The sequence below is a fragment of the Syzygium oleosum genome, unplaced genomic scaffold (genome assembly GCF_021117445.2).
Source record: "Syzygium oleosum isolate NSW1041296 unplaced genomic scaffold, Sole_v2.1 Sole_v2.38, whole genome shotgun sequence".
Taxonomy (NCBI): domain Eukaryota; kingdom Viridiplantae; phylum Streptophyta; class Magnoliopsida; order Myrtales; family Myrtaceae; genus Syzygium; species Syzygium oleosum.
This window is the reverse complement of record NW_026607522.1, coordinates 310,051-337,740: the sequence shown is the minus strand read 5'-3', so window position 1 is coordinate 337,740 and position 27,690 is coordinate 310,051. Positions and strand designations below refer to the sequence as shown.

Below are 27,690 nucleotides of genomic sequence, written 5' to 3'. Positions count from 1 at the left end.
AATGAAAATGAAAGAAGAAGAATGACGAAACATTAGGAAAATCGAAACTCTATTCCCAGTATTCAAGCTCGCCTGGCAAATGTAGAATGTAACAGAGACTTGTCATTACCTATTGCTGACTACTCCTCACTTCTCCGCGTCTAACGCATCCTTTCCAAAATTAAGGAAGATGAAGACCTTGGCAACAAACGACAAAGTGGCAAAAACGTGCCTGCAATCGTTGGCAAATAGATGTGAACATTAGCTGACACGAGAATTACAGGAATCATGTCCAAGGAAAAGATCGAAAGTGGGAGGATTCCATATACTTAGAGGACCAAGTCAATTGTCCTTTGTCGTTTGCTAAAAATTAGTACAGGGACCAGTGCTATTATTGAGATTGGGGGAAAGACATGAAAAGACTTCGCAAAATATGAAAGAACAAACAGAAAAAACCGCTTGCGTTACTCCAAAAACTAGTTCGAACGAGATGAAACTAATCAGTGGCTGGTTTGTGGAAATTCATGTAAACATATCCATGGGAAAAAATCACAACGGAAATTGATGCCTTCACAACCAAAAACTTACCCAAACCCCACAAAAATGAATGTGGATGGAAGAATGGATTGCGGCAGTTAGCAAATGAAAGCGAAAGAATAAAAGAAGTTGGAAGCATTACATGAAGAAAAAAAAGTAGTCCACGTAGAGAAATCTTTTAGCACGGGTCGGGTGTGATCGATTGCAGTTCATTTGATCCGAACGTCCCCAATGCGGATGTAAGAGATTTCTTGTATGAGGGGCCAATAGTCGCCAGTGAGTTTTGAGCATCGATCTTTCAGCATCTCGCATCCAAAGAAGCGCAATAATCGGAGGGAGGGAGGGAGGGAAGCCATCATCTGGCAAGTACCTCAACTTCGGGCAATTTCCAATATGTAAATGAATGAGAGAGGAGAGATGGTTGTGAAGACCGCATGATAGTCTTTCCACGTTCCTCAAGTTTTTCATCCAAAGAGAGGTTAGAGAGGAAGGAAACAGAATACTCCATCCATCCTCGTCCTCCGAAGGAAACAACACCTTGTCTCCCTCGCCACCCATGCTGCAGTCGATATCTAGATACTCAAGGGATGTAAGCATGTGTAAGGCCCACTCTCTCAATGGCTGCTTCAGATTCTCACATCCATCAACAGTGAGACGCAGCAAATTGGGAGGCAAACCTCCTTCGGGGATGCATTTGATATTTTGGCACCTCCTAATTTTAAGCGTATGGAGGGATATAAGATGACACCACTAATTTGGTAGAGGCTTAAACTTTGTACATTTATCAAGTCTAAGATACAAAAGGGTGATGGGAAGGGGAGGGAAGCACTCCATCTCCAATGCAATCCTCTATTTCCAATTTAGTGAGATGGGAGATCCTGTGAAGGCACTGTGGTACGCTTCTCAGATTCTCGCAGTGATGAAAACTCATAGATTTGAGCGATTCTACAATGATCTCTTCCAGCGACTCTACTCCCTTTCAACTATAAATATTAAGTGTCTTAAGAGTAGCAAGTCTACCCTTAGCAAACGGAAAAGATGTCAGAGAATCGCATTTACCTATCTGCAGATATTCAAGTTGAGACATCATTCTATTGCTGCTTGGTTCACCTGGAGGAATGGTTTGTCCCATGAGTTTTGGACAATTAAAAATGGATAGATGTCTGAGAGAGCTCAGGGCATGTATCTTGCTAGGAAACTTTTCCAAACTTGTGCAATCTCTCAATTCCATCCTTTCAAGGTTGCAGGGCAACTCTTCTCCGAGCACAAAAGATGTCAATCTCTCGATGACTACTTTTTGAAGGCAAGTAAGATTTAGCGATTCATTTCCATCTTGCCACAAGTATGTTAGCTTGTCACAGCTTCTTATATGCAGCTCCTTAAGCTTGACCAAGCAGCTCATAAACCCATCATCAAAGCAAACAAGCTCCGCAAGATTTTCAATTTGGAGAATGGTTAAAGAAGTTAATTTAACCAAGCTCTTCAAGATCTCCTTGTCACAATCCTCAAGGTATAACTCATGGAGATGGAAGACATACCACATTAGGGGTGTCACGCCCCGAACCCCGACGAGCGCGCGATGCCCCAAGCTCGGTCGAAAAAGTGCGACGTCCCAAGAACATCGCTGACCCAAACCAACACATCAGAGTTCGAACACGGCGGAAACGAGAATAACTCCCGGACAAGAATTTGAAAAGGGGTAACATGGAGGGATAATGAACCAAGCAACCAACCACTTCATCACACCCACAATATTCACAATATTCAATACAAACCATCGCAACCATCAAATCTCCGCACTGACAACCGCCGATATCAAAAAGGACTAGCGGCTTCGGGTAGACTATCACTTACACCAAAAAGGGTCCAACGCCTAGCTTCTACCTAACCCTAGAGGGGGTCCACTCAAAGTCAGTCTCATCTGAGTCAGTCCGATACTCCGAGGACTCAGACTCAGCATCGATCTTAATCGGGTTATCTTCATCTCTCGACTTTAATGGAACCTCAATCATCTCCTCTTCTTCAGGCTCCTCCTCCGGTTCTTCTTCGGGTTCCTCTTCGAACTCCATCTCGAGTTACTCCTCGGGCTCCTCTTCTGGCTCCATCTCTTCGGGATCTTCCTCCGGGTCCGACTCTATCGGTGCTTCCTCTTGATGAGGCTCCTCGGGTATCGGTTCGAAGGCTACCTCCATCTGATCTGACTCCAAGGGTGCAAATTGGTGCCCAGACTCCGCAAGACCGGTGACTGTACTGGTCAACTCGCCCTTGGGGGGAGGTATAGCCGATGGGTCCCAATCACCTACTCCATCGAATGGGACATCGAAACCTCGCACTGGCCCGAACTCATCTAGCCCGTCTCGGAAACTCCATGCTACATAGGTATGGGGTTGCCACAATTGTTCACCCACATCTACCCAAACTATACCGGTATGCTTAATCCATGTATGGTTCTCATCTATAAGATACTCCAAAACTGTATGATCCGTGTGCATCGGGATCTCAAAATGTTGTGGAGGAGGGATATTCATCGTACCAGCCGGGGGTTTGAAATGATTTGGTTTAACAACCATGAGACACTTCTCAATAAGCGAAACCCTAAACCCCACCTAGGCTAACACGTATCTCTGGGCATGTTCGAGCACACAAATCACACAACTATCAAGCCAGAACAATAGCAGGCACAAATGTCTCACCTTGATACGCACGAAAACTTACATGCGAATTCAAACATTATTGTCAGAAATCGACACCATGTCGCACTCAATAATACCAATCAAACCATATTCATGCCCACATTCGCATAACAAACACAACATCATACGATTCCCATTTCACTTGAGCATACGCATCCAATTCATTTCTGACCCGCGTAAACATGCCTCAGGTCCAAAAACTAGCAATCGATCTCTGACCCGCGTAAACACGCCTCAGGTCTAACAACACTTCTATAGCCCGCGTGAACGAACACGCCTCAGGCTCGGTGTCTCTAGCCCGCGTAAACGAACATGCCTTAGGCGCAACACCATCTCCCTTTTTATAACACAACCCGCGTAACACGCATCAGGTTGAACAACACTTCTATAGCCCCATCAAAACGCCTCGGGCTCAATGTCTCTCGCCCGCGTAACATGCCTTAGGCGCAACACCATCTCCTTTTTACGACACAACCCGCGTAAAACGCATCAGGTTGACGGTCTTCCGGTATAACCAGGCATCGTCCCGCGTAACACGCCTTGGGACGGGTTCAATTCCCCGCGTAAAACGTATCAGGGATTATGTTATCACACGTGCACACATTTTCTATTTATTATCTGAACCCCTCATAAAAACGCCTTAGGATATTTAATGATCGTGCAACACATCAATCACCCCATCACATATCAACCTCACATGACCAACCCGCACATGACACCCAAAGTATTCAAATCACTAACAAGCCACATTAACCCACAAATTCATCAATTCCACTTGCATAAGCTCAATTTAACACAATTTTCATATTCTAGGCCAATTTTCACCAATCAAGGGCGTCGCACTTATGCCACAAATCCCGATTCACCACATATAGTAATTCAAACATAGGCATGCCACAATTTAGCCATGATGTGTACATTAACTTAGCCACCACAGAAAAATCACTAAAACGCCACATTTAAGCCCGTTTTTCATGTAATAATTCCCGATAATAATCCGTAATCATCCCAATCACCAACTTAGTCAATTCTAACCTCAATTCCACCTCTAAAATTTCCACAAATTCATCCAAGCAACTCAGCCAACTTAGTCCACCAATTTCTCTACGAATAACCCCTAAAACTCACTAAAACGCACCCGAACTATCCTGAAATTACCCGCTATCCTAGGCGAGATTTAGGATATCACTTACTCGAGGTCCTACGTGAGCTCGAGCACTCGAAGGTGTCTGAACAGAGGAGGGACAGCAGCAGAGACGGCGGCGAGCGGCAAGAACCACCGGCAGCTCACGGCGGCCATGGGCGGATGACGGCGGACGGCAACGAGCTGCTGGTCTTCCTCAGCTAGGCTGAACAGAAATGAAGGCTGGTGATGGTGTTTCGGCAAAGGGAAAAAACAAGAGAGAGAGAGGGACGGTGGTGTGGCGAGGCGGAGGGGCGAACGGCGGCTTCACGGAACGGCGACGGACGGACGGACGTGTGGCTGCGGCCAAAGGCATGGCCAGCTGGCCACTTTCACATGAGGGATAGGGGGACTCGGCCGCGGGGGGGGGGGGGGGGAGGGGGGGAAGGGAAGTTGGGCGTGAGAAAATGAGGGGAGAGAGAGAGAAAAGAGATAAAAAGAAGAGAAAAAAGGCTAGTCTAAGCCTACCCCGGAGAAATTACCATCTTTCCCTTCTCTCTCTACTTTCTATCCGATGGCCATGATTCAATCTTATCCAAAAATCGACAGCCCAGATCGATCCCCACCAAAAATATCCAAGGGCAAAATTGGAATTTCACAAAAAGTGTAGGGCAAAATCGTCTAAAAATTTTTATCTCTAAAGTTGGTATGAAATGACCAAAATGTCCTTCTCATTTTACACTTGGTGTTCACAAAATCCCAGGGGCAAAACGATCATTTTCCACTTCCTGTCAAAATTTCAGTTTTCTAACGAATATGGACAAATCCGAGGCTGACCACGTTAATAACAACGTCGTCCAATTACTTTGTCATGACTTTCAAAATTTTCAACACCCAAATTCAGTCTCTATTTAATGGCCAAACTCAAATAAACGCGACTTGAGCTTATCTCAAACTAACGGGCGGCTTTCGGGAAAATTCATATATTCGACCCGTGGTTGATACTAAATCGAGCCACGTTTAAGTTCACTTGAGCCATGGCAATCTCGATTGTTATATAATTGCGAGGATCAATCACTAGTTCTAAAGAATGCGATCGTTTGTAATAGGTTTGAGATCGTTTGCAAATTTCGTACTCTGGCGAGACGGAATCACCCGCGATCCAATTATACGACATTCGCAAATCGATCCATGACCACCCTTAGATCGGTCTATATTAGCCCAAAATATCACCTCGACAATCCTTATGGTCGAAAGTCAATCCATGGTCAGGTTCTATGGTCGCGCAAATCTAGATCCCTAATTAGCCTTTCCCTACTGGTTAGTATCCCAAGAGTGATCAAATCTGGGCGAGATTTACTACAAGTACATTATTGAAATTACGCATTTCATAAATACCAAGTGGGTCGAAATTTTGAATGTCACAAGGGGAGATATTCAAAAGTGGGCACGAACGAATTTCAAGCGTCATGAGATTATCTAGTTTACAAGGCAATGTCTCGATCAACGCAGGATAGGCCCGAACAACAAGATGCTGAAGACAAGAGTACGGTACTTCTCCTCCTTGGCCACTGGCATAACGAGACCAATCTTTCCATGACGACATATGTTCAAACTTCAAAGTTGTCAATGATGGAAAAGATCGTTTAGTTCCGTGAAATTCGGAGCCTATCATACTTACTGCATGTAGACCTTCAAGAGATAATTCCCTAAGTGAAGGTAGTTGTCCAAGGAATGGCAGCGATTTTACATTAGGACAGCCAAGCAAGCACAAAGACACTATCTTAGAATAGGATGGACCATTTAACCAAGAAGGGAACATTGCGCCACTATAATACAAGATAGTGATATTTTCAAGATTAGTGTGAGTTTACAGAGAGTGAAGCACTGGTGCTTCGCGCTCATTGTTCCAGAGATTTCCATTGTCTTCTACCCAATTGAAGAATAAGTTGCTAAGGCCCTGCTTTCCAAACAAATTAGCATCAATGGCATCTCTAACTTCTTCCACCTTTTGCAATTCTGATATAAGTAATTCTCCTTGAAGGTGTGGCAATTTCTTTAACTCCTTTAACCGTAAGCCTTTCTCTGGTTCCGTCACAAACTTGGACAAGATAGTAAGATTTTTCAAATTAGTGATACTTAATGGCATCACTTTTAGACTCCACGTATCTCTAATGTCAAGAAATTGTAAGATGTCCAACTTTGCGATACCTAAAGGCAACATTGAAAGCTTTTGACAACCTCTTAAGATCAAAGCTTGTAATTTGCACAAGGCGCCAATTGATTCAGGTAGCCTTTCAATATTAGTGTATGAGAAATTGGGATATCGAAGATGTTTTAAATCACCAACACAATTTGGTACCTCTATGATGTCGCAATGACATAAGGAGAACACCCTCAAGTAGTTCGATTTTGTTAGCAAGTCATGTAGCATCTTGTTGGAAATATGGAATTGGTCATTCCTACTATATTCAACATTTAGTAGGATTAAACTTCTTAGTACCTTCATTTCATCATATGCTCTCAAGGAATTTGATGTAATGCACCACGATGAGACGAATGATGCATAACGAGTTTTCTCAAGAGACGCATCATCTTCATTACCTACCAGCTGAGACTCCCCTAAGCTAAAGCATGTCCCACCCGCAACTGACTTTGCTAGATCATTCAAACGATCATGCATCGAAAACCAAGATGCGTCGAGACTTGATTGTTGAAGAAAGGATTAGGAAACTAACTCATCAAAGTGATTCCGTCGTAAGCTCAAGATATTCTCCTTTGCTTTTCGTCCATCTAGAAAGCCCTTCGCTATCCATAAGAGTACCAGCTCATCCCTCTCAAATTCATAATCCTTAGGAAATACCGCACAATAAGCAAAACATCTCTTTAAATAAGAAGGAAGATGGACATAACTCAATTTCAAAACTGGGAGAACCCCACCATTTTCTCCTGTCAGAAGGTCACACATCCTATTATTTAAGATAGCTTCCCATTCATCAGGATTCCATTTATTACGTAGGAGACCACCCAATATCTTCACTACCAAAGGTAAACCTTTACATTTTTTAGCTACTTTCTTGCCTACTATTTCAAGATATGGGTCACTCTTAAAATTTGTTGCTCCAAGAGCATGATAGGCTAATAAGCTTAAACAATTATCAAGGGACAGCACCTCCAAAGGATAGGGCGAAGCTCCTGTTATGGAAACAACAGAAAGGTTGCGAGTCGTGACAATGATCTTGCTTCCTTTAGCCCCCACTTCAAATGGCTTCAAGTGGGCAGTCCATTCTCCATATTTTTCATTCCACACATCGCCTAAAACCAAAAGAAACTTCTTCCCAAATAGATTGTCCTTCAACTTAACTTGAACCCAGTTAAGATCTTTGCCCTCGCAGGATAACCCGGTGATCGACTGCAAAATATTCTTTGTTATGTCAAGAACATCAAAAACATCTGAAACACATACCCATGCTCTACTCTCGAAACATCTAATCACTTTGGCATTATCAAAAAGTCGTTGGGCCAAGGCTGTCTTTCCAATACCGCCCATCCCAACTATGGGGACTATGCTCAGTATGGAATCATTTTCGGCTTCACTGGTCAATAGCTCCAGTATCTCCGCTTCTTCCTTTTCCCTGCCGAAAAACTGAGGCTCCGGCAAAGATGTGCTGGGGAGCCTTTTGTTGGTGTAGTTGGATCTGTCCACAACATTCTTTCTCAAGCTTAGACAAGCCTCCCTGGTGACAATCTCTTCCAACCTGTCATTGATTTCCTGTACCTTGGTTTCGTACACGAGCGCGCACGAGTTCGGATTCGATCCAGAGGATTCATCTTGGCCAAAGAAAGACAACTTCCTTTTCACCTAACCTCTGCTTGTGCTAGATTCGACCTCCGACTTGGCCTGAGCAGCTTCTGTTGCAAACTCATCGATCAAGTCTTCCAAGTCATAGGCCAAGTCCCTAACATCATCCAGCCACAGCTTCACTAGACGGTTGCCGCTTAATTCCTTGTCCTTTGCATCATCCAGAACTGTATGGAGTGTGACCAGCATCCTCTTCCACTTATTGAGTAGGGCGGTGCTGATTCCTTTTCGTTGCAGAACGTCCAATCCCAGAGAAATGAACTTGTCGAACAGTACTTGAAAGAGGGAACCTACAATGGTCTCTCCAGTGGCCATGGGTGAATCAGTCCCTCCAAAGAACAATTAAGTGTTATGGTGAAGCAAAGTGATAATGAGCTAATGGAGAGAGAAAACTATAAAGTCCAAGAAGAGCAAGACCTTCACCTACCACAAAGATTAATCAAAGACCAGGACTTTCAAGGACGCGCATCAGAGATTAGACAAATAAAAATAAAATGCTTTTTATCCATTAGTGCTTGTTTCGGAATACTAAGAGAATATCCTTGGATATTTGGAGTTTCCACAATTATATATTTGTTCATCTAAATTAACCATAAATTCAAGAAGACCGTGACTTTACAGAATATCATATTTTTATTCTTCTATCCCTATGGAAATGAATTTTTTTTTTCATTACCAGTAGAATTTCCACGCGTTACATGAGTTCTAATTTTTTTTGTTTGAATGAAATATTATTTGGCAATTAGTATTGATTATCGATTGTTGTCCTCTTGCTTAGAATTAACAATATTATAATTTTTGTCCAACTCTTTTCATGTTTAATCATATTGTGATTTTTCATTCATTAATCTCTATTGCACTTTTCCATTAGAATTATGTCTAGATCTTTTCGTGTATCTTTTCAAATTTAAGTTTAAGAATAGAAAAAAGAAACACTTAAAAGGAAAAAAAAAACAACAAAAAACTAAGGAAAATGAAAAGGTGCACATCAATCCTCGCTTGATTTTAAATTGTTGTTTAAGTCTACATCCAATATGGGAATGAAAATGAGATGGCAAGAAAGACAAATAAAGAAGAAAAAGAAATCAAAAAGATTAAACAAAGACCAAGATTGTCAACGATGCACATAAAAGGTCAGTGGACCTAAGCATGTCCTTAAAAGGCTTTGCCTGAACTCTAGGGCATTAAACTTCGAGGGTATTCCCTAGTGAGAGGGAAGAAAAAACTATATCATCAACGAGAGGGGCTGGACATGAGGACATCAGCACGTTGAAATAAAGAATGCATTTATGGAGCCTGTGTCAGCAAGCTGGTAGGCAGGTCACGAAAGCTCTAGTTGGTGACTTCGGCTACCCCTGTTCTGGTGAGGTACCTGAGTAAACCACCAGCAAGGATCCACAGTAGTAGGGCCATGGTTACTAAGGAAAATAAAAAGGTGCGCATCAATCCTCGCTCAGATTTTAAATTTTTGTTTAAGTCTACATCCAATATGGGAATGAAAATGAGATGGCAAGAAAGACAAATAAAGCAGAAAAAAGAAATCAAAAAGATTAAACAAAGACCAAGACCGTCAACGATGCACATAAGAGGTCAGACACGCCACGACATAGCTTCCACCTTGCACAAACACGATTAGGCGGACACTTGCACGTAGGAGCTTCGTCCGAAAAACTCTATGATTAATTTGCATATAAAATCAAAACCTCATTAAGATTGAATTCCAGCATTCGCTACACTTCTGAGTTGCCAAATAGCTGCTAGCCTTCTAGAATTCTTGCATGAATCCCCTAAATCTTCTTTGCTATTTGGTCCCTAAAGTTTGCACACTATTATCTATTTAAGCATTTTCCCACTCAATTTTGAAAAAGGAAAAGCTCCTGATTCGGTTTCTCTCTCCTTCGATCTTGTTTAAGGTAAGTCCTAATCCAGAGATTTTTATTTTGGGGAAGATGTGAGCAAGATAGAACCGCAGTAAAAGATCAAGATATGTGTAAAACCTCACCGTTGGGGATGTTGATTACAGTGAATGGAGTCGTATTTCTAATTTCTCGTGAGCGTAATTCCCATATTAATCTTCATCATATTATAGAAGATAAATTTTTAGAGAAATTATAGAATTCATAATTCTATTATTATTACTCGAATTCATTTTTTGTATTTGTACCATATTTCCCTGGACTGCATGAAAATATTCAATATTGTCCGTTCATTAATTAAAATTCGGGGACAACACTAAATATATTAATATAGTCCCGGGATTAAACTAAATTTGTACCAAAAGTCCAACGACCATATTGAACAAATTAAAAGTTGAGGAACGACATTGTACATTGGGCTAAAGTTGAAATATCACATTAAATAAATTTAAAGTTAAGGACCACATTGGACATTTGGTCAAAGTTCATGGACCATTTGTATCATTTATTCTTTTACAATAAACATCATGGGCACTAGTTGTTACTACTATAATGTAGAGGTTTCATACAAATTGTCTAAAATATTTTGCCTACGAAATTATGAGTTAGAGCTATAGTTTCAATAAGTAAAAGCTATCTAATGTTGTTAGAAGTAGTCCTAGATAATTCTGTATGGATCTATACCGAAAACGATGATGCCATTATTTCATATATCGGAGACAATCTTAATGGTACTATCAATCGGATTGGGCACACTTATAATCCTAGCAATCACCAATCAGTAGTTGGTCTTAATTTGACATTTTCAAAATATTTCAAACGGAGATGTCATGAAAGGAATGAAGTGTCCGTTGAAAAATAACGTCAGGACTTGTTTTGTCACTTCCAAAAACAAATAAATACAAGAACTGAATTTGAACATTCCTAAAAGTACGAGGACCAAAAGTATAAATATTTAAGAAACTTGTATCACGTGGGTGCCACGTGTTAATTTGTCAGCTAATGGACGGAAAATTGAATTTTGTCTTTAAATTGTCACCGGAGATAAGTTGGGAGACTAAGGGCCCGTTTAGTAACGTGCCAAACAGTGAAAATTTCTGTTCTTTTGTTCCCAAAAATAGTTTGGAACAGAAATGCGTTTGGTAAATTTTTTGTTCCCGGGCACATTTTTGCAAAAATTTGTGCCCAGAAACAGTTTTGGAAGAGAAACAAGAAGTAAAAAAAAGTTTCTTCTTGTTTCTCGGCACAATTTTGAGAATGAGTTGTTTTTCTTCTTTTTCTTTTTTTACTTTTCTTCTTTGTGTTGTTCTTCCCTGGGCTGTGGCCGGTCAAAGGTGACTGACCATAGCCCAGGGCCGACGAGGGCGTCACGGCCCTCGCCAGCCGCCGGCGGAGGCGAGGGTTCTCCTCGCCGGCAAGGGTGAGGGCTGGACCCTCGCCGCCTGGGCGAGGCGGCTCGCCGTCGATCATGGCGAGGTCGGCCTCGCCCAGATCGGGTGAGACCAAGCCTCGCCGTCGCGACTGACGGCGAGGTCAGCTTCGCCGTGGGTTGCAACGGCGAGGCCGACCTCGCCGTTGCGACCCACGGTGAGGTCGGCCTCGCCCAAATTGGGAGAAGCCGAGCCTTGCCGTCACGACTAACGGAGAGGTCGGCTTCGCCGCGGGTCGCGACAGCGAGGCCGAGCCTCGCCGTCGCGACCCACGATGAGGTCGGCCTCGCCCAGATCGGGTGAGGTCGGCCTCGCCCAGATCGGGTGAGGTCGGCCTCGTCCAGATCGGGCGAGGTCGGCGATGAGGCAGGCGGCCAGGGCCGAGACGCCCTAGCCTGTGGCCGGTCGCCGGCACTAGCAACCGCCCATGTCCAAAGAAGGGAAGGGTAGAAAGAAAAAAAAAAGAAAAAAAATATTAAATAATTTAAAATATTATTAATAAAAGAAATTTTGTGTAGTTACCAAACGTATTTCTGTTTTTTTCTATCCCAGGAATAGAAATTTTGGACAGTTACCAAACGCCTTCAAATGCTCAGAAATTGTTTCCGGGCACAGAATAAAAAAGAATCATTTCTGAGTAGAAATAGTTCCCGGGCACAGAATAATTGTCATGCGCATCCTAAATATGCATGAAAGGTAGTACATGGACCAAAAATTAATTTGGGTAAACAGTACTTAGGTGAGTTTTTAAATTTTCCCTAATTATGTTCATGGAGAGTTTAAATATTAATAACATCAATTTACTTTGCAATTGGAAGTGTATATGCTATCTATTTGTTGCTACAGTTTTCTTTTGAAAAGAAAGATCACAATTGTTATTACTTTGTAATTCTCTACTTTAAGTACACGTGTTACTCTTCCAACAGTGAAGTGTAATTTCTTTAACACCGTGAGCAGAGTTGGTCGAAGTCTTACTAGCAATGCTTATTTGAAACTTGCAAATAAAATGCAAATATTAATCCGATTAGTGCATTATATATTTTTATTAGTGTTTTTCGAAAATTATTTCTTAAGTGCGTAAATTGTAGATATTCTTCTTTGTTTCTCATGATGGGATCACATGTAAGGTATGCTTCTGTATTAGTTTATTTAAGGATAAATAACACAAATGATCCTTAAATTTTGACCAAATATATAATGTAGTCCTTGAACTTTAAATTTGTTCAATGCGATCCCTGGATTTAAGCTCAATGTGCAATGTCATCCCTGAACCTTTAATTTGTTCAATATGGTCCCTAAACTTGGGCACATGTTCAATTTAGTTCATGGACGCCCATGAACTGTATGAAAATGTTTAATGTTGTCCATGAACTTAAATTAATAGAATGACTACATTGAACATTTTTATACGATTTAGGGACTAATCGAACATATATCAAGAGTTTAGGGATAACATTGAACAAATTAAAAGTTCAGGGACGGCATTGCACATTGGGCTAAAGTTCATGGACCATACTACATGTTGGGCTTAAGTTTAGAGACCACTTGTGCCATTATTTGTCACGCCCCGAACCCCAACGGGCTCGCGACACCCCTTCGATGGCCATATTGAACGCGACGTCCCAGGACGCATCTCCGATCCATATGAAACATGCAAGGACGTACGCAAGCATAAGCGAAATTTAAGCAACCCTGACGATAGTTAATGACAAGGGATAGCACTACAACATTCACAATTACACAACATCAAAAGGGAACAGTGGTTGGGTAGCCTACTTCATTATACAAAAGAGGGGCATCCAAAGATGAAACGAAGCATCATATGCCCAAGGTCACTTCCGGTCTCTGAATCGCACGTGACGACTATCCGTCACTCCAAACTTGAAAATGTTTAACAACGGGGGATGAGATAAATCTCAATAAGTAAACCACCTAAACCCCACATAGGCCAATGCGCACCCAGACGAGTCTCCACATGCAATATAACAACCGAAAAATAAAATCCACATGAACGTACTTACCTCTCCTCAAATCATGCTCCAATTCTGCATATTAGTCAATTCACATTAATGCAATAACACCCAATGTACATATCACTATCATTCGAGCGTCATACACAAGTACATTCACCCAATTCAATTAAGCACATATCGCATGCGTGTCCAGCCACTTTCCACGACCCAGGTCAACACCCCACAGATCAGCCCTCCGATCAATCCGGGTTTTGTCCCGCGTCAACACGCCTCAGGACCTTTTTCATGACTCGGGTCAACACCCCACAGGTCCTTTTTCACTTTCTCACGACCCGCGTAAACACGCCTCAGGTCAGCCCTCCGATCAATCCAAGTTTTGTCCCTCGTCAACACGCCTCAGGACCTTTCTCACAACCCGGGTCAACACCCCACAGGTCCTTTCTCATAACTCGGGTCAACACCCTACAAGTTGGCAGCCCTCCGATCGATCCGGGCTTGTTCAAGCAATCACACACGCCACATAATTCAATCAATTCCCACGTCATTCACATAATCAAACCACGCCATAATATACTCAATCGCCACTCATTCCAATCAATCAATGCGAGTACCAAATTCGTTCCTTAAGGCATCACAAGTTCACCACATTGCACAACTAGCATTCTAACACATTTCAAGTGCCCCATTTCCAAGTCCTAAACTCACTACAATAGCTCACAATTTCAGTATTCAAGCCGGAACACAAACAGCCCACAAACCAACACGAGTCATCCACTCTCGAGCATCGAAATTCACTCACAAGTGCTGCAACAAACTGGCTATACACAGGCCCACCAATTCATCACATTTAACTCATATTCCAAGCCATAAATTAACCAACATTTAGCCATTTAAACCGCCATTAACCAGCCATGCACAACCACCAATTGACCCCCAAAATTACCACAAATCAGCCTATGAACCAACCACATGTACACAGCAAATCCACCCTTAATTTAGCCATTAAACCTACACTAATCAATCCCTAAACAAGTCTAAAAATACCCATTATGCTAAGTAGGGTTTAGGGAGTCACTTGCCTAAATTTGGCTTGGGAAAAATCGGCACGGGCCCAAAATGGCCTGGGTGAACAGTGGCGACTCGGCGCGGGCGAGGGCGCGAAGGGCACAGTGGCCGGCCACGGCTCAGCACGGCCCTCGGCCACGCCCAAGACTCTCAGCCACGGCCAGGCGAGTGGCCTAGGTGGACGAGCGATGGCTGGGCGACTCGGCCGCGGGCTGGGCAGCGGCCTAGACTATCTGACCACGGTTGGGCAGCAGCTGGGCTGCGGAGGCTCAGCCACGACTGGGACAATCCGGCCAAGTCTGAGCTAGGGTGGCGTTGGGTTGTCCAAGCGGGCACGGCGACTGCAGGTGGCTGGGCAGCGTTGCTGAGAGCTGGGTGGTGGCGGACGGAGCAACGGCGGCGGTCGGAACGATGGCGCGCGGCGGCTGGACGAGGCAGAGCCGAGGGGAGCTCAAAACAGGGAAGGCATCGAGGGAGAGGAAAAACAGGGGAAAGGGAGGTGATGGCGGCCAAGGGGGGGCAGCTGGGCAGCGGAGGTGGCTGAGGGGAGAGGCTGGGTGGTGGAGGCGAAGCGGCGGCGAAGTCGGGGAACCGAAACAGGAGAGAGGCCGGGGAAGAGAGAAACAGGGGGAGGGGAGGTCGCGCAGCAGCCGGAGGCGACATGGCGGCGTCGCGAGTGGCAGGGCAACGGAGGACGGGTTGGCGGACGGCTGGGCAGCGTCGGGCCGCGGCGGACGCAGCGACGAGCTGCTGCTCGTGTGCAACGTGGGCAGGCCAACGACAGGAGGTCGCGGGCGACGAGCGGCGACGCAGCTCGGTCAAGGCGACGGTGGCGTAAGGCGGACAGCGGGCGGTGGCTGGGCTGGTCCCGGCGAGCGGCGGTCGGCGTCGGGCAGCAAGGAGAAGAAGCAGAAGCAGCGGCCCAGAGGAACAGAACATAAGAGAAGAAGAAGAAAAAGAAGAAAGGAGGAGAGAGAGAGAGAGTTTGCATGGGACAGAGGGGGAGGGGACGTGCATAGCTGGGGGGAGAGGACGCGCACGTAGCTGGGCGCGCAGAGGGGGAGGAGAGAGAGAGAGAGAGAGAGAAAGTCAATGTAATCGATCGCGATCCAACGGCTCACGTTCAAATCCGAAGATGATCCAACGGTCCATGAAAATCCTAATTAATAAATTAGGAAAAATGCCAAAAGATAATAATTAAAACACACTACGAGGGAGATATACTAGTCCAAATCCGCACCCAGTCAAAATTTCACTTTTCACTTATCCCTGGCAATATCAACGCTGGCCACAATAATATCGACACTGTCCAATTAAATTCGTCACGAAACTCTGAGAAATTCGACACCAAAGTTCGGGCTCTAAATAACGGTCAAATTCGATCGAGTGCGATTCTAGCGAAATCTCTAATTTAAAAATAATCCAAGAGTAATCAGTTCCGTGAGAGATTTTATTATAAGCGCACTAATGAAATACACGTTTTATAAATCTCAAAAATGGGTCGAAATTCGAAATGTCACATTATCCCTTATCTAACGTAAGACAATTAGAAATATCATATTATGTCATTTTAGGAGTTTTTTTATTTGGAGGCAAAATTAACAATGTTGTCGTCATTATTTTGGGGGGCAAAATATCATTTTTCTTTGGTTGTCTTGTGTTTTGGCTCTTACATGATGTTATAAATGACATCCAAATAGCTTGCCAATTGTCATTACGAATTGCAAAATGCTAAAGCTCTCAAATCGTTATCCTCTGTTAAGTAACTAGCAAATCAAATAATGTCCCCGTTTTCTGGTAAAAAAAGGACTAGTGACCCTGTTTCTTTTTTCCCTTGTAACATCAACCGGAATTGTTTATTTTGTATTATTCATTCATGACATATTGATATTGTTTTCAGAAGTCAAATAATACTTATAGGTGATTTTAATTGCGCGACCACTATTATATAGTTGACATGCGGAAGAATTCAATTATGTAATCCCTAAATAGCATTAAGTACACTTGTTACTCTTCCAACGATGGCATGGAACGCCTTTTTATACACCATAAGTGGACCTGATTCAAGTTTATACTTGTTTTTCGAACTTGAAAAGTGCATAAAACTTTTTTGGTTAACCCGATTTCTTATGTATGGTATGTTTGTTTTGGTATTTCCGGAATTTTTCTTTAAGTTTCAGATATTGCAGATCTACTATTCTCTTTTTAGAATGAATATATAAATTACCATGATAATACTGGGGATCACATGTAATGTACATTATTTTGTTTTGATGTATCTAAATTATGACAATTAGAAATAACTACATTCTATCACTTTAGTTTTGTTTTTTGGGCCCAAATCATTGATTCTGGGCATGTTTGGTCATCTGAGGAGGGAGCCAGTTGAATGGGCATAGAAAAGCTCCATTGTCTTTCTTGGCACTATTTGGTCAATGGGAATAGTGGTCCATTGGATATGAAATAGATGCATTACTGCATTCTTTTTAACATGGGCAAGGTGAGAATTAATGGGAATCAAATGGTAGTAAGTTCATTGAAAAAGGCAAGTAGATATGGAGATTAATGAATAGTAGACAGAGAAATTTTGCATGGAGAAAGTTTGATGTGGTAAGAACACTTATCTAATTTGCTATTATGTACAGCAATTTGAACGGATAATTCATACCACAAAAAGAGAACATACATTTCAATTGAAATGTGTCACTAAATCTAATAATCTTTGAATCAATTCCCATTCCGATACCTGATAATTTATCGCAATTCTTCTAATCTTATTTTGATTACGCCGTTCCTCTATACTAAATGGACTTCTTCATTGGTCATTTCATCATGAAAACACCACAAAAGAATAAATAAAGAAATGCTGAAAATTCCCCTATGCTTACTGAGCTTTTGAAGGCAAGCCCGTAAGAAGTTATTCGTTGGCCTTTGTTTATACCGAAAATTAGCTAACCCATCGATGCAGACTGTAGATTGGTCGATTTTATATGTTGCTGATGACTTTGGTGTAAATGTTGGCACATATTGACAAGTAACGGCAAATGATTGCTGATTCTTAGACCAGAGTTGGTCGATCAGCATGCTGACCAAGATGATCGATTCAAAATAAAGACTATATCAAGACTCAGGCACGTGTAGACCCATTAAGGGAGATCGTGGAGAACAGTTACAATGGCAAACGAACACGGAGAGATCACAGATGAAATCACGGTTAATCGGAAGAACCTCTGTGTGATGCCAAGGGAAGCACTCGTTGAACTCACAAGGGGCAGAGAGTGATAGCCAATACAACATTAGCATGAAAAGGTCTAATATTTTTGTAGAGGGAAGCTCTACCTCTTGCTCAAAATTAACAGTATAGTAATTTCCGTCCAACTCTTCTCACGCTAAATCATTTGTGATTTTTTATTCATTAATCTCTATTGTACCTGTCTGCTAGAATTAAGTCTAGATTTTCATGTGTGTTTCCAAACTTAAGTTTAATCAAAGAAAAAAAGAAAACAGAAAAGCAAGAAAGAAAAAAAGAAAAGAAAGGTTAAGATTAAAAAATAATGAGCATCAATCCTCGCTTGATCTTTGAATTGTTGTTTAAATCTTCATCGAATATTGGAAGAACAATCCTCGCGAAATACGGAAACTGATAGCAAATGGAGGAAAATGAAATGGCAAGAAAGAGAAATAAAAAAATAAAGTAGAAAAAGAAATACCAATCCAGGCAGAAGAGAGCAAACGCTCAATTAGATATAATTTCAGACACACATTTCTTATCATCTCTAAAATTTCTCAGATCAGATTGGACAGCTTCGTACAAATCAATAGTCTGAGACAAAGATCTTGAACTTCGCACGGTTAATTATCTTGGTAATTATGATATAATTTTGACGATCAAAGTTGTTATAAATTTATAACTATCTTGATAATTAGTGTTCATAACTAATGAAGACAGTATTTAGAAAGAAAACGTTTACGTGAAATATTTGAACACCTCACGGATGATTCCATGGGGTCTTAAGACTTGACGCCAATCCTACAAGTTCCACTAAAATCTCACCTATGTGGAATCAGGCGTGAAAAATCAATTCCTGAATTTCCTTGGGTCATTGTGCAACAGTAGGACACACACTAACCAATCTCTCATACCAAATTGATGAAGAGCGAAAGTGTGTCGCGACATAGGTTTAGAATGGTAGAAAGGGAAGGAAAATTAGATGGGAAGAAAAGGGAAAGAAAGCGAAGAAAGCCGGACAAAATGAGAGAAATGCCAATGAGACAAAAAGTCAAATAGGCAATATCTAATAGTCAAATCAACTAAGGAAGCGAACATTACCAAATCTATCCTAAATTAATTGTATGGATATCAATTCAATCCTAAATATATTTTGCGCGAAGTTCCACTGTCCGTCCGGCCACTTGACGCTAGAAATTACTAACATAATGGTCCACTTAGAACGTTGGTTCAAGTAAAGTTGTCCACGTCAGCATGTCACGTACGACAGTCGGTAATGACTAGACCCACGTCTACAATTTCTAACAGTAATTGTAAAATTTCTTCTTTGTTTCTTATGATGGGATCACATGTAATAAGTATTCTTTTGTATTAATTTATCTAGCTTAGGACAATTCTCTATACTATATTCTTTCTATTTAGGAGTTTTATATTTCGGGGACGAGATTAATTATATTGTTGTCATTATCTTTAATTTGCTAACTTTTCTATCTTTTTCTTTAGGGTTAATATAACAAAAAATCCCAAACTATACATGCTATGACGCAAATATCCCAAATATTTTTTTGCCACTAAAACTCCTAAACTTATCACAACCCCAAACTTTTTTCCGTGTCATAAAAAACTGCAAACTTATATCAGTGTGATAAATATCTTCCGGATGAAATTGTAATAAAGGGTGTATATGTCACACATGTATGAGTTTGGATTTTTCATGACACGGAAAATAGTTGAAGATATTTATATCACAGTGAGCATAATTTACGATTTTTAGTGGTATTTGTCATTTTCCTTCTTTTTGTCTTGTGTTTTGGCCCTTTTATGATGGTGAAAATTCACATATGACATTTAAATATAGCTTGCCAATTGTCATTACATATTGCAAAAATGCTTAAGCTCTCAAATTATTCTTCCCTGTGAAGTATCTTTCAAATCAGCTAATGTCCTTGTTTTGTGGTATAAAGAAGGCTAGTGACCCTCTTTCTTTTTCCCTCTTATCATCAACTGGTTTTTTTTCCGAGTACTTTACATTTCCATTATTCATTCTGACATATTAATATTGCCTTCAGAAGCCAAATAATATTTATAAGAGGTTTCATCTACATGATCACCCTTAGATAGTTGACATGCAGAAGAATTCAATTTACCTAATCACTATATAGCTCAAAGCACACGTTTTACTCATCCAATAATGACATGTAACCAATTATCACGCCATAAGTGTAACTTTTTTTTTCGGTCGAACATAACTGCAGCTTATTGAAAGTTTTGTGATAATACTTATTTTTCAAGCTTGAAAAGTCAATGGTATTATGAACCCAATTTCTTGTGTATGATATGATTGTATCAGTATTTTCAGATATGGTAGATCTACTTCTTTCCTTTTCATGAATGAATAATTACCATGATAACAACAGGATCATATGTAGGTCCGTCAAACGGGTGGATCGAGTCGAAAATGGTTCGGCCTAAATTGGCCAATTTAACCCATTTTGACTTATTTCCATGTAATACAGATTTATCGATCCATACCTGACTCGATACATGGTCAACCTATACCCGACACGACACATATTACCAAAACACATCCATATTTTATACAATTTAGGAAAACTCGTACCAATCCATTTAATCAACTCTAAACTCTTCATGTGAGTGAAGGGGAGACTTCATGGTTCGGTTCACCGAGTCATTTTTTTATGTTTTTACACACACCACGTGCTGACAGAGAAAAACCAAAGTTTAGAAACCCCACGCTGAAGTGGGACCTGCCATATCCCATTCATACGTGCCGAAGAACAACACACCCTAGACAAAGCACTGGTAATTCTTATCAGCCAATTTTCCCGCACTAACTTGGCAAAGCAAACTTGGTCGTATTGCAGCAGGCCTAACAAAGCCCATTTTCACAAGCATAAAGCTTGTCAAACCCAACAACATCCTGAACATTTTCAGAAAGTTAAATCATGCTCCGTCGAATCATAGCTGTATGAGTTCCATGGATTGATGGGAAAGATCCTTGGTAGTAATCGATTGTAGTTATTTCCGGAAGAACAAAACTTTGGTCACAATTCGTGCGAACGCCTGCTCGGTTAAGCATTTTATCAAACAGTTGGGGCGTGCAATGTAGTCCATCCCTAACGAAACAATCTAGGATTGAACAAAAGGAATAAAAAAAAAAAGAACAATTCAAGGAGAACAAAAATACTGCGTTTGACATAAGAGAACACTAGCAACAAAACTCGGCTAACAAATGAATTCTGTCTTCAACCCTGTAACTTCACTAGACCTTGAATACATCACGGAAATACCCAAAGAGAAAAAAGAAAACTATTGGGCCCCAAGAAGATCCCTCCTACCCCGTACAGAGTCCGGCCCTGCCTCATGAGCGCGTACACGACGTCCGTCGCCGTCACCGTCTTTCTTTAGGCGTGCTCACTGCTCGGTGCAGGTCATGGTATCGCGGATCACATTTTCCGAAAAAATCTAGAGGAATCATCGGGTTTCCTCGTAGATCGGGCCGCTGATGCTTGACGCCTGCCCTGCGAGCAAGCCTCCTGATGGTAGGCTTGGCGGACAAAGAAGCCGTTGGGGTGAGAGAGGAAGCAGCTAATCCATACATGACTCGTACCAGTGAATATGGATTAAAAAGTGGGCTTTCAACCTATTTTGACACCTTAAATCACATATGATAGAAATTTATTATGCATTAATGTATCAATATTATGACAATTAAATAAAACTATATTCTATCACTTTAAGATTTTAATTTTTTTGGGCCTAAATCATTCATTGTGTTTTTGTGTTAGATTGTCTTTTGTCTTCTATTCTTATTTGTGTTGAGTTTTGGCTCTATTATGACGGTCAAATTCACATGTGGCATCTGAGTAGATTGCGCAAAGTCATTTACAGATTGGAATAAACTAAAGGTTTCAAATTACGGGGAAACTATCTTGTGATATTCATGTGATATAGTAAAAAACACTAGAAAGCATTTTTCATGAAGTGTATGAAACTGCTAATTTTATCTTCGGTGATTTTTTCGGTGGAGATTAAAAGGGAAAAGAGCGGAATCGAGAAGGAAGCCATTTGAATGAGTAGAAAGGCCTATTGTCTTTTTGGACACTATTTGGTTGATGGGAGGAATAGGGTTGAATTGCGATGGAAATTGGGCCTATTTCGCTTAAAATGATCAACTTGGACTCGAATTCCTATTTTGATACTAACTTATTTTTGTTTGTGCCCACTTTCAGTTGATACTTATAGTTGGTCCTTATCAAGTTTCCATCTAATTATTGAAGTTCCGATGTGTTATTTCACATGTACATTCTCTTCATCGCGCCTGCTGACATGAAAATTAAATGTCACATCAGACAATAGAAAAGAAAAAAGAAAAATGGAGATAGAGAGAGAGAGGGAGGAGTCTATCACAACTGCCATAATGGCGAGCTCAAGCTCTGAGCTCGCGACAGCCATTGAGCAGCGAACCTCGAGGCCGCATGGTCACTCGAGCTTCGGCTCTTGGTGGTCATGGCCGCTTGAGTTTCGAGCTACAAAGCTTAGGTAGCCATGGTCCCCATGAGCTCAAACCGAGCATCCATGGCTGTCATGAGCTCAAAGCTTGAGAGGCCTTGAGCTCAAAACCGTACTTACTTGCTGCCACTAATCTGAGCGGTTATGACAGTGAGCTCAAGCAACCATGGCCACCGCAAGCTCAAGGGTACGATTGCATCTCTACCCAATATGGATTCATTACTCAGCTTATTTCATAGCTAGTAGCCTCAAGCTAAAAAAAAAAAAGTACGAAGATAAAAAGAACAAAAGTAGTGCATTAACTCGCGGGGCATCCAAGAAGCTGCATTGTACTTTTCATGTTCCTGAATGTAATTTTTTTGGGATCAATTCCTAAATGTAATTTGAGATGCCACAGTTCTGCTTAAAACAGGGTTAAGTCTAGCCACATCCCTTCTTTAAGACTTTCTTTTAGACTCTAATTATGAGAAGTCTAAATGTGACTTCATAAATGTGAATTTGGAGAAGAAAGAGTTAAGATCAATGGCCCAACTTTCATTTATTGGCTAAGCCCTCATAAATGTCCATGGCTTGCAATGTTGTGCTGAAAGGGATGGTTGTAGTTAGGTTACCAGCAAAAATGTGCCTTGTGTAGTGAGAATCCACTTAAATATCTTGACAAAATTTGTCCTCCTTCACTCTCTAACTACTAACTAGAATCGCAATATGCCCCTGCATGATGGAAACTCGATTTAATGGTGCGGTGCATATTTAAATCGATGCCTAAATGCGATGCCAGGCTGGCGGATGTCAATGCACATAAACTCTGATAGCTTCAAAAGCTCAGCTGTTGGAAAAGAGAACAGAAGCAGTTGATGAAGCAATGAATTTCAGACATTCAGATATCATCCAGCGATGAGGAGGTTACAAAAGCCATTCATTCTCTTAATACAAGCCCAAGACCAAAGATAGAAACAACAAAAGAGAGAAACAAGGGGAAGAAACCAGATTCCTCTATCACAAAAATGCAAAGTGGCTGCGTCGAATAAAATGCAGCTGCTCTCCGTACACGCTATCAATCTTGTCAAAGTGGTCGAACTTCACATTTGAAAAAACCTGTGTATGAATGTGTCCTACTTACAAACCATCAAACAAAGTCATTAGCTCTTGATGTCATCCTCGGCTTTCGTTAGAGCCACTGATGATCGCATTGACCGGTGGGCGAGCATGGAATGAAAGGCACGAAACCTCCTGGCTGAACAGGGGCCTCATGAAGGCATTGTCGAATTTTCGCCAGTAATAGGGCACCGTGTGAGAAGGCGTACTCAGGAGCTTGCACAAACTTCTCGGTCAAAGTATGCTTTTGCCATTCTGGTGAGACTCCAAGTTGTGTCCGTTACTGAGCAGTGGCTGCATGAAGGATTTCGGACTTGATGGCTCGGAAGATTTCATGCTGACAAAGTATTTGGTCGAAGGAAGCAAGATTCTCACCAGAGGCTTCATCAGCTGTCCAAACGCCTGTATCGAAGAATGATACCTTGAGGAACAAGTTACATGTTATGCCACCAATTAGACTCGACATATGAAACGCCATCTTACCACAGGGATAAACAGAATGGCCGTGATGGTTCGTGCGATCGTACACACGTTGCCCCGCAATTTCGTGTCAGACCGAGTAAACTGCACGCACAGAAAATGACCTTCAGAGCAGGCATTTGCGTCAGATTAAGACAAGGAAACATAGTAAAAACTCTTTAAAAAAGGCATCTCGGGCGACCACATTCATCATATTGTTAGGAATAAAAAGAATCTCATGGTATTGCTTGTGAAAAGTCTCCTGGAATGCGCATTATCCAATCATCTTACCTGGTTATAGGCGAGTGCCATGGAGACAGTGCCACGCATAAGCCCTGCCCACCAAAATGTGACCTGAACATGTCAGAGTTTAGTTCGGAAACTCGATCATGCTGACTACCTCATAGGCAGGAAAATCCGCAAGAAAATTCTAGTTTCTAACCTGCTGCTTTAAATGGATCTTTTCGTACTTAGACTTCCTAGCCAAGTTAAACAAGAATCGACAGGGGGAAAACAAAGGCGGCTCTTCCAATCAAAACAGAGTCCCACAACATCGAGCTGACCTTGATCGATTTCTCCAGGACTGAGAATGAATGAAGAAGAAACACGAAACATCAGGAAGATGGATCCCGTCATGCAAACCTTGCCTGACAAATGTAGAATGTAACAAAGACTTGTCATTACCTATTGCTGACAACTCCCCACTTCTCGATACGCTTCCATTCCAATGTAAAGGAAGATGAAGATCTCGGCGACAAACAGCAAAGTGGCAAGAATGTGCCTGCAACCAATGGCAAATAGGTGTGAACATTAGCTGACACGAGAATTACCGGAATCATGTCCAAGGAAAAGATCGAAAGTAGGAGGATTCTACACACTTAGCGGACCAAGTCAATTGTCGTTTGCTAAAAATTAGTGCAGGAAAAACCGCTTTACACCACAAACTAATTAGAAAGAGGCGAAACTAATCAGTGGCTGGTTTGTGGAAATTCATGTAAACAATCACCATGGGAAAAAATCAGATTGGAAATCGATGCCTTCACAACCAAAAACTTACCCGAACCACACAAAACTGATTGTAGATGGAAGAATGAACTGCGGCAGTTAGCAAATGAAAGTGAAAGAATAAAAGAAGGCGTGCTATTTACAAACCACCTAACAAATTGGCGCTACTGTCCCCGTATACGCCATCAGTCTCGTCAAAGTCGTGAAGCTTCACACTTAGATAAACCTGGGTATCAATGTGTCCTATTTACAAACCACCTAACAAAATCATTAGTTCTTTGATCTCATCCTTGGCTTTCGTAGGAGCCACTGATGATCGTCTTGATCGGTGGGCGAGCATGGGATGGAAGGCACGAAACCTCGCCCGCCAAACACGGGCCTCATGAAGGCATCAACAAATTTTCGCCAGTAATGGTGCATCTCGTGAGAGTGCGTGCTCAGGAGCTTGCACAAACTGGTCGGTTGCAGTATGCTTTTGCCGTTCTGGTGAGACTCCAAGTTGAGTCCGTTACTGAGCAGTGGCTGAGTGAAGGATTTTGGACTTGATGGCTCGGAAGGTTTCGTGCTGGCAAAGTATTTGGTCGTGGGAAGCAAGATTTACACTAGAGGCTTAGTCAAGGCCCCATCACCTGTATCGAAGAATGATACCTTGAGGAATAAGGTACATGTTATGCCACCAATTAGACTCGGCATATGAAACGCCATCTTACCACAGGGCTAAACAGAATGACCGTGATGGTTCTTGCGATCATAAACACATTGCCTTTCAATTTCGTGTCGGACTGAGTAAACTGTGCGCACGGAAAATGAACTTCAGAGCATTATATGTGTCGGATGAAGGCGAGGAAACATAGTAAAACCTCTTAAAAAAGGCTTCTCTGGTGACCACATTCATCGTATTGCTAGGAATAGAAAGAATCTTATGGAATTCCTTGTGGAAAGTCTCCTGGAATGCGCATTATCCGATCATCTTACCTGGTGATAAGCAAGTGCCATGGAGACAGCGCCATGCATAAGCTCTGCCCACCAAATTGTGACCTGAGCATATCAGAGTTAAATTAGGAAAATCCATCATGCTGACTACCTCATACGCAGAAAATTCAACTAGAAAATTATAATCTCCAACCTGCTTCTCCAAATCGATCTTTTCGCACTTAGACTTCCTAACCAAGTTGGATAAGAATAATAGGGGAAAAACGAAGGTGGCTCTTCCAATCAGAACGAAGCCCAACGATGTCGAGCTGACCTTGATCGATTTCCAGGACTGAAAATGAACGAAAAAGAATGACGGAACATCAGGGAAATAGAAATTTGATTTCTGTATTCAATATGCAGTTGATGAAAAAATATTGATTCTATGTGAACACATTGCGATAAAGTTATTTCTACGAGAAGCAAACCAGAAGCCCTTCTTCAAAGAACCATTTAATCACTTCATCTGTGAGACTATTTCATGTCAACTTCCAGATCATCGAACTGTGCAGGCTTTGTACTCCTTGTGAAATCAAATAAGTAGAGTTCACACTATATCTACAGCGTGAGTCAAGAGCCAGATTTAATGAGCTCGGAGTTGGATGAGGAGTATGAATTTTCTTTGTTTTTCTTGCACTTTTGGGAATAAAGCGAGCACTTTGTTTAGGGATATCCCATTGAGGGCTATCCTGAAGGAACAGCCACATCGATGTCAATGTTTCCACGCCCTGTAAATACCTGCATCCAGCGATGTGTCCAAACCTTTATCTGTCCATGTCCCCCAATTGAATCAAGTATCGAAACATAATTTGAAAGTAATTACTTATGTAAATACTGGGAAGAAATGGTCCACATACCTACAAAAAGAAAAGTGGAGAATTTCTAGTCATAAGTGGCGTTCATAGTATTCGAGCTTGTGAGTTATGTGTGGGATACGCTTAATCTTGTACCAGTCCTCGCCTGCATCTTCTTTGCACCTCTCCTCCAATTCTGGGCAACCTGCTATTTTTAGTTGACTAAGGGATGCAAACCCTTGCATTCCTTCAGGTAATGACGTCAGCGAGGGGCACCGGATGATTTCAAGCTGTTGAAGTGACTGAAGGGCCTTGATCTCCTCTGGTAAAGCCTTCAGATTTAAGCACTTTTTAATAGAAAGATGCTCGAGATTGCTGGCCTGTAGAAGCCACTGTGGGAGAGATGCTAGTTTGGGAACACCATGGATGTCCACGGACCGGAGACTCTTAAGTCCTTGCAAATCAAAGATGTTGTCGCTTTCATCTTTGGATAAATCGAGCTCCTCACAGTTGGAAAAAGAGAGATGCACAAGGTTCGACAAATGTTGCATGCCGTGTGAGAAGGAAGTTAACCGAGGACATTCACTGATGACAAGACATTCAAGCGAAGTGAGACTTTGCAAACACTCCTCGGCAAAACAATCTAGAAACTCCATCTGAGAGATATCCGTACTCTTCAACTTATTAAGGCCAAATATCTGATTTATCAACTTTTGGTTGACCTTCTTCAGAATCAAATCCTCAAGATATGGAGTTGGTGGCATGTCTTTCAAGTTTTCACAGTGACGGATCTCTAATCTCAATAGACTCGGAAATGATGCTGTTGAAGTGGAGGAATAGTCTAACTCAATGGATTCCAATTCAAAAGTGGAGGAATGGTCTGACTCGATGTATTCCAATTCAGGGAGCCTCCAAATCGCTAAAGACTTGAGGTTAGGTAGTCGACCCAATTGAGGGAGATGTTTACATCTTCCGCATCTCCGGAAGTGTACCTCAACTAAATTTTGCAAGGAGACGCTATCCAT

The 27,690-nt window shown here is 41.8% G+C and overlaps 2 protein-coding genes, 1 long non-coding RNA gene and 1 pseudogene across 6 annotated transcripts; all 4 read right to left on the bottom strand.

Moving 5' to 3' along the window:
* Positions 1-725: 725 nt before the first annotated feature.
* On the bottom strand, positions 726-6,841 carry LOC115661939 (putative disease resistance RPP13-like protein 1; annotated as a pseudogene).
* A 216-nt stretch (positions 6,842-7,057) lies between these two features.
* On the bottom strand, positions 7,058-8,509 carry LOC115661938 (putative disease resistance RPP13-like protein 1). Its single transcript, XM_056305629.1, has 2 exons — positions 8,200-8,509; positions 7,058-8,163 (listed from the first exon to the last, which is right to left on the bottom strand). Exons 1-2 carry the CDS (start codon positions 8,507-8,509, stop codon positions 7,058-7,060), a joined length of 1,416 nt encoding a protein of 471 aa, XP_056161604.1.
* Positions 8,510-23,435: 14,926 nt separating this feature from the next.
* On the bottom strand, positions 23,436-25,277 carry LOC130135864 (uncharacterized). 4 transcript variants are annotated; one of them, XR_008815047.1, is made up of 5 exons: positions 24,952-25,277; positions 24,579-24,675; positions 24,337-24,477; positions 24,186-24,248; positions 23,436-23,999 (listed from the first exon to the last, which is right to left on the bottom strand). It is a non-coding gene; the product is annotated as an uncharacterized LOC130135864 (long non-coding RNA). The 4 variants fall into 4 exon arrangements; XR_008815048.1 differs by having other exon boundaries at positions 23,437-23,999; positions 24,186-24,229; XR_008815046.1 differs by having other exon boundaries at positions 24,186-24,477.
* Positions 25,278-26,307: 1,030 nt separating this feature from the next.
* Positions 26,308-27,690, bottom strand: LOC115661937 (putative disease resistance protein RGA3). The gene is made up of 2 exons (XM_030584128.2): positions 26,729-27,690; positions 26,308-26,609 (listed from the first exon to the last, which is right to left on the bottom strand). The coding sequence occupies exon 1, from the start codon at positions 27,688-27,690 to the stop codon at positions 26,758-26,760; it is 933 nt and encodes a 310-aa protein (XP_030439988.2). The 3' UTR covers positions 26,308-26,609; positions 26,729-26,757.

Bases quoted from the DNA above. Each gene is read 5' to 3' on its own strand.
- LOC115661937 (XM_030584128.2), bottom strand. From the start codon at position 27,690: ATGGATAGCGTCTCCTTGCAAAATTTAGTTGAGGTACACTTCCGGAGA.
- LOC115661938 (XM_056305629.1), bottom strand. From the start codon at position 8,509: ATGGCCACTGGAGAGACCATTGTAGGTTCCCTCTTTCAAGTACTGTTC. The intron at 8,164-8,199 runs GTTAGGTGAAAA...TCTTTGGCCAAG, and splicing joins CGAATCTAGCACAAGCAGAG to ATGAATCCTCTGGATCGAAT.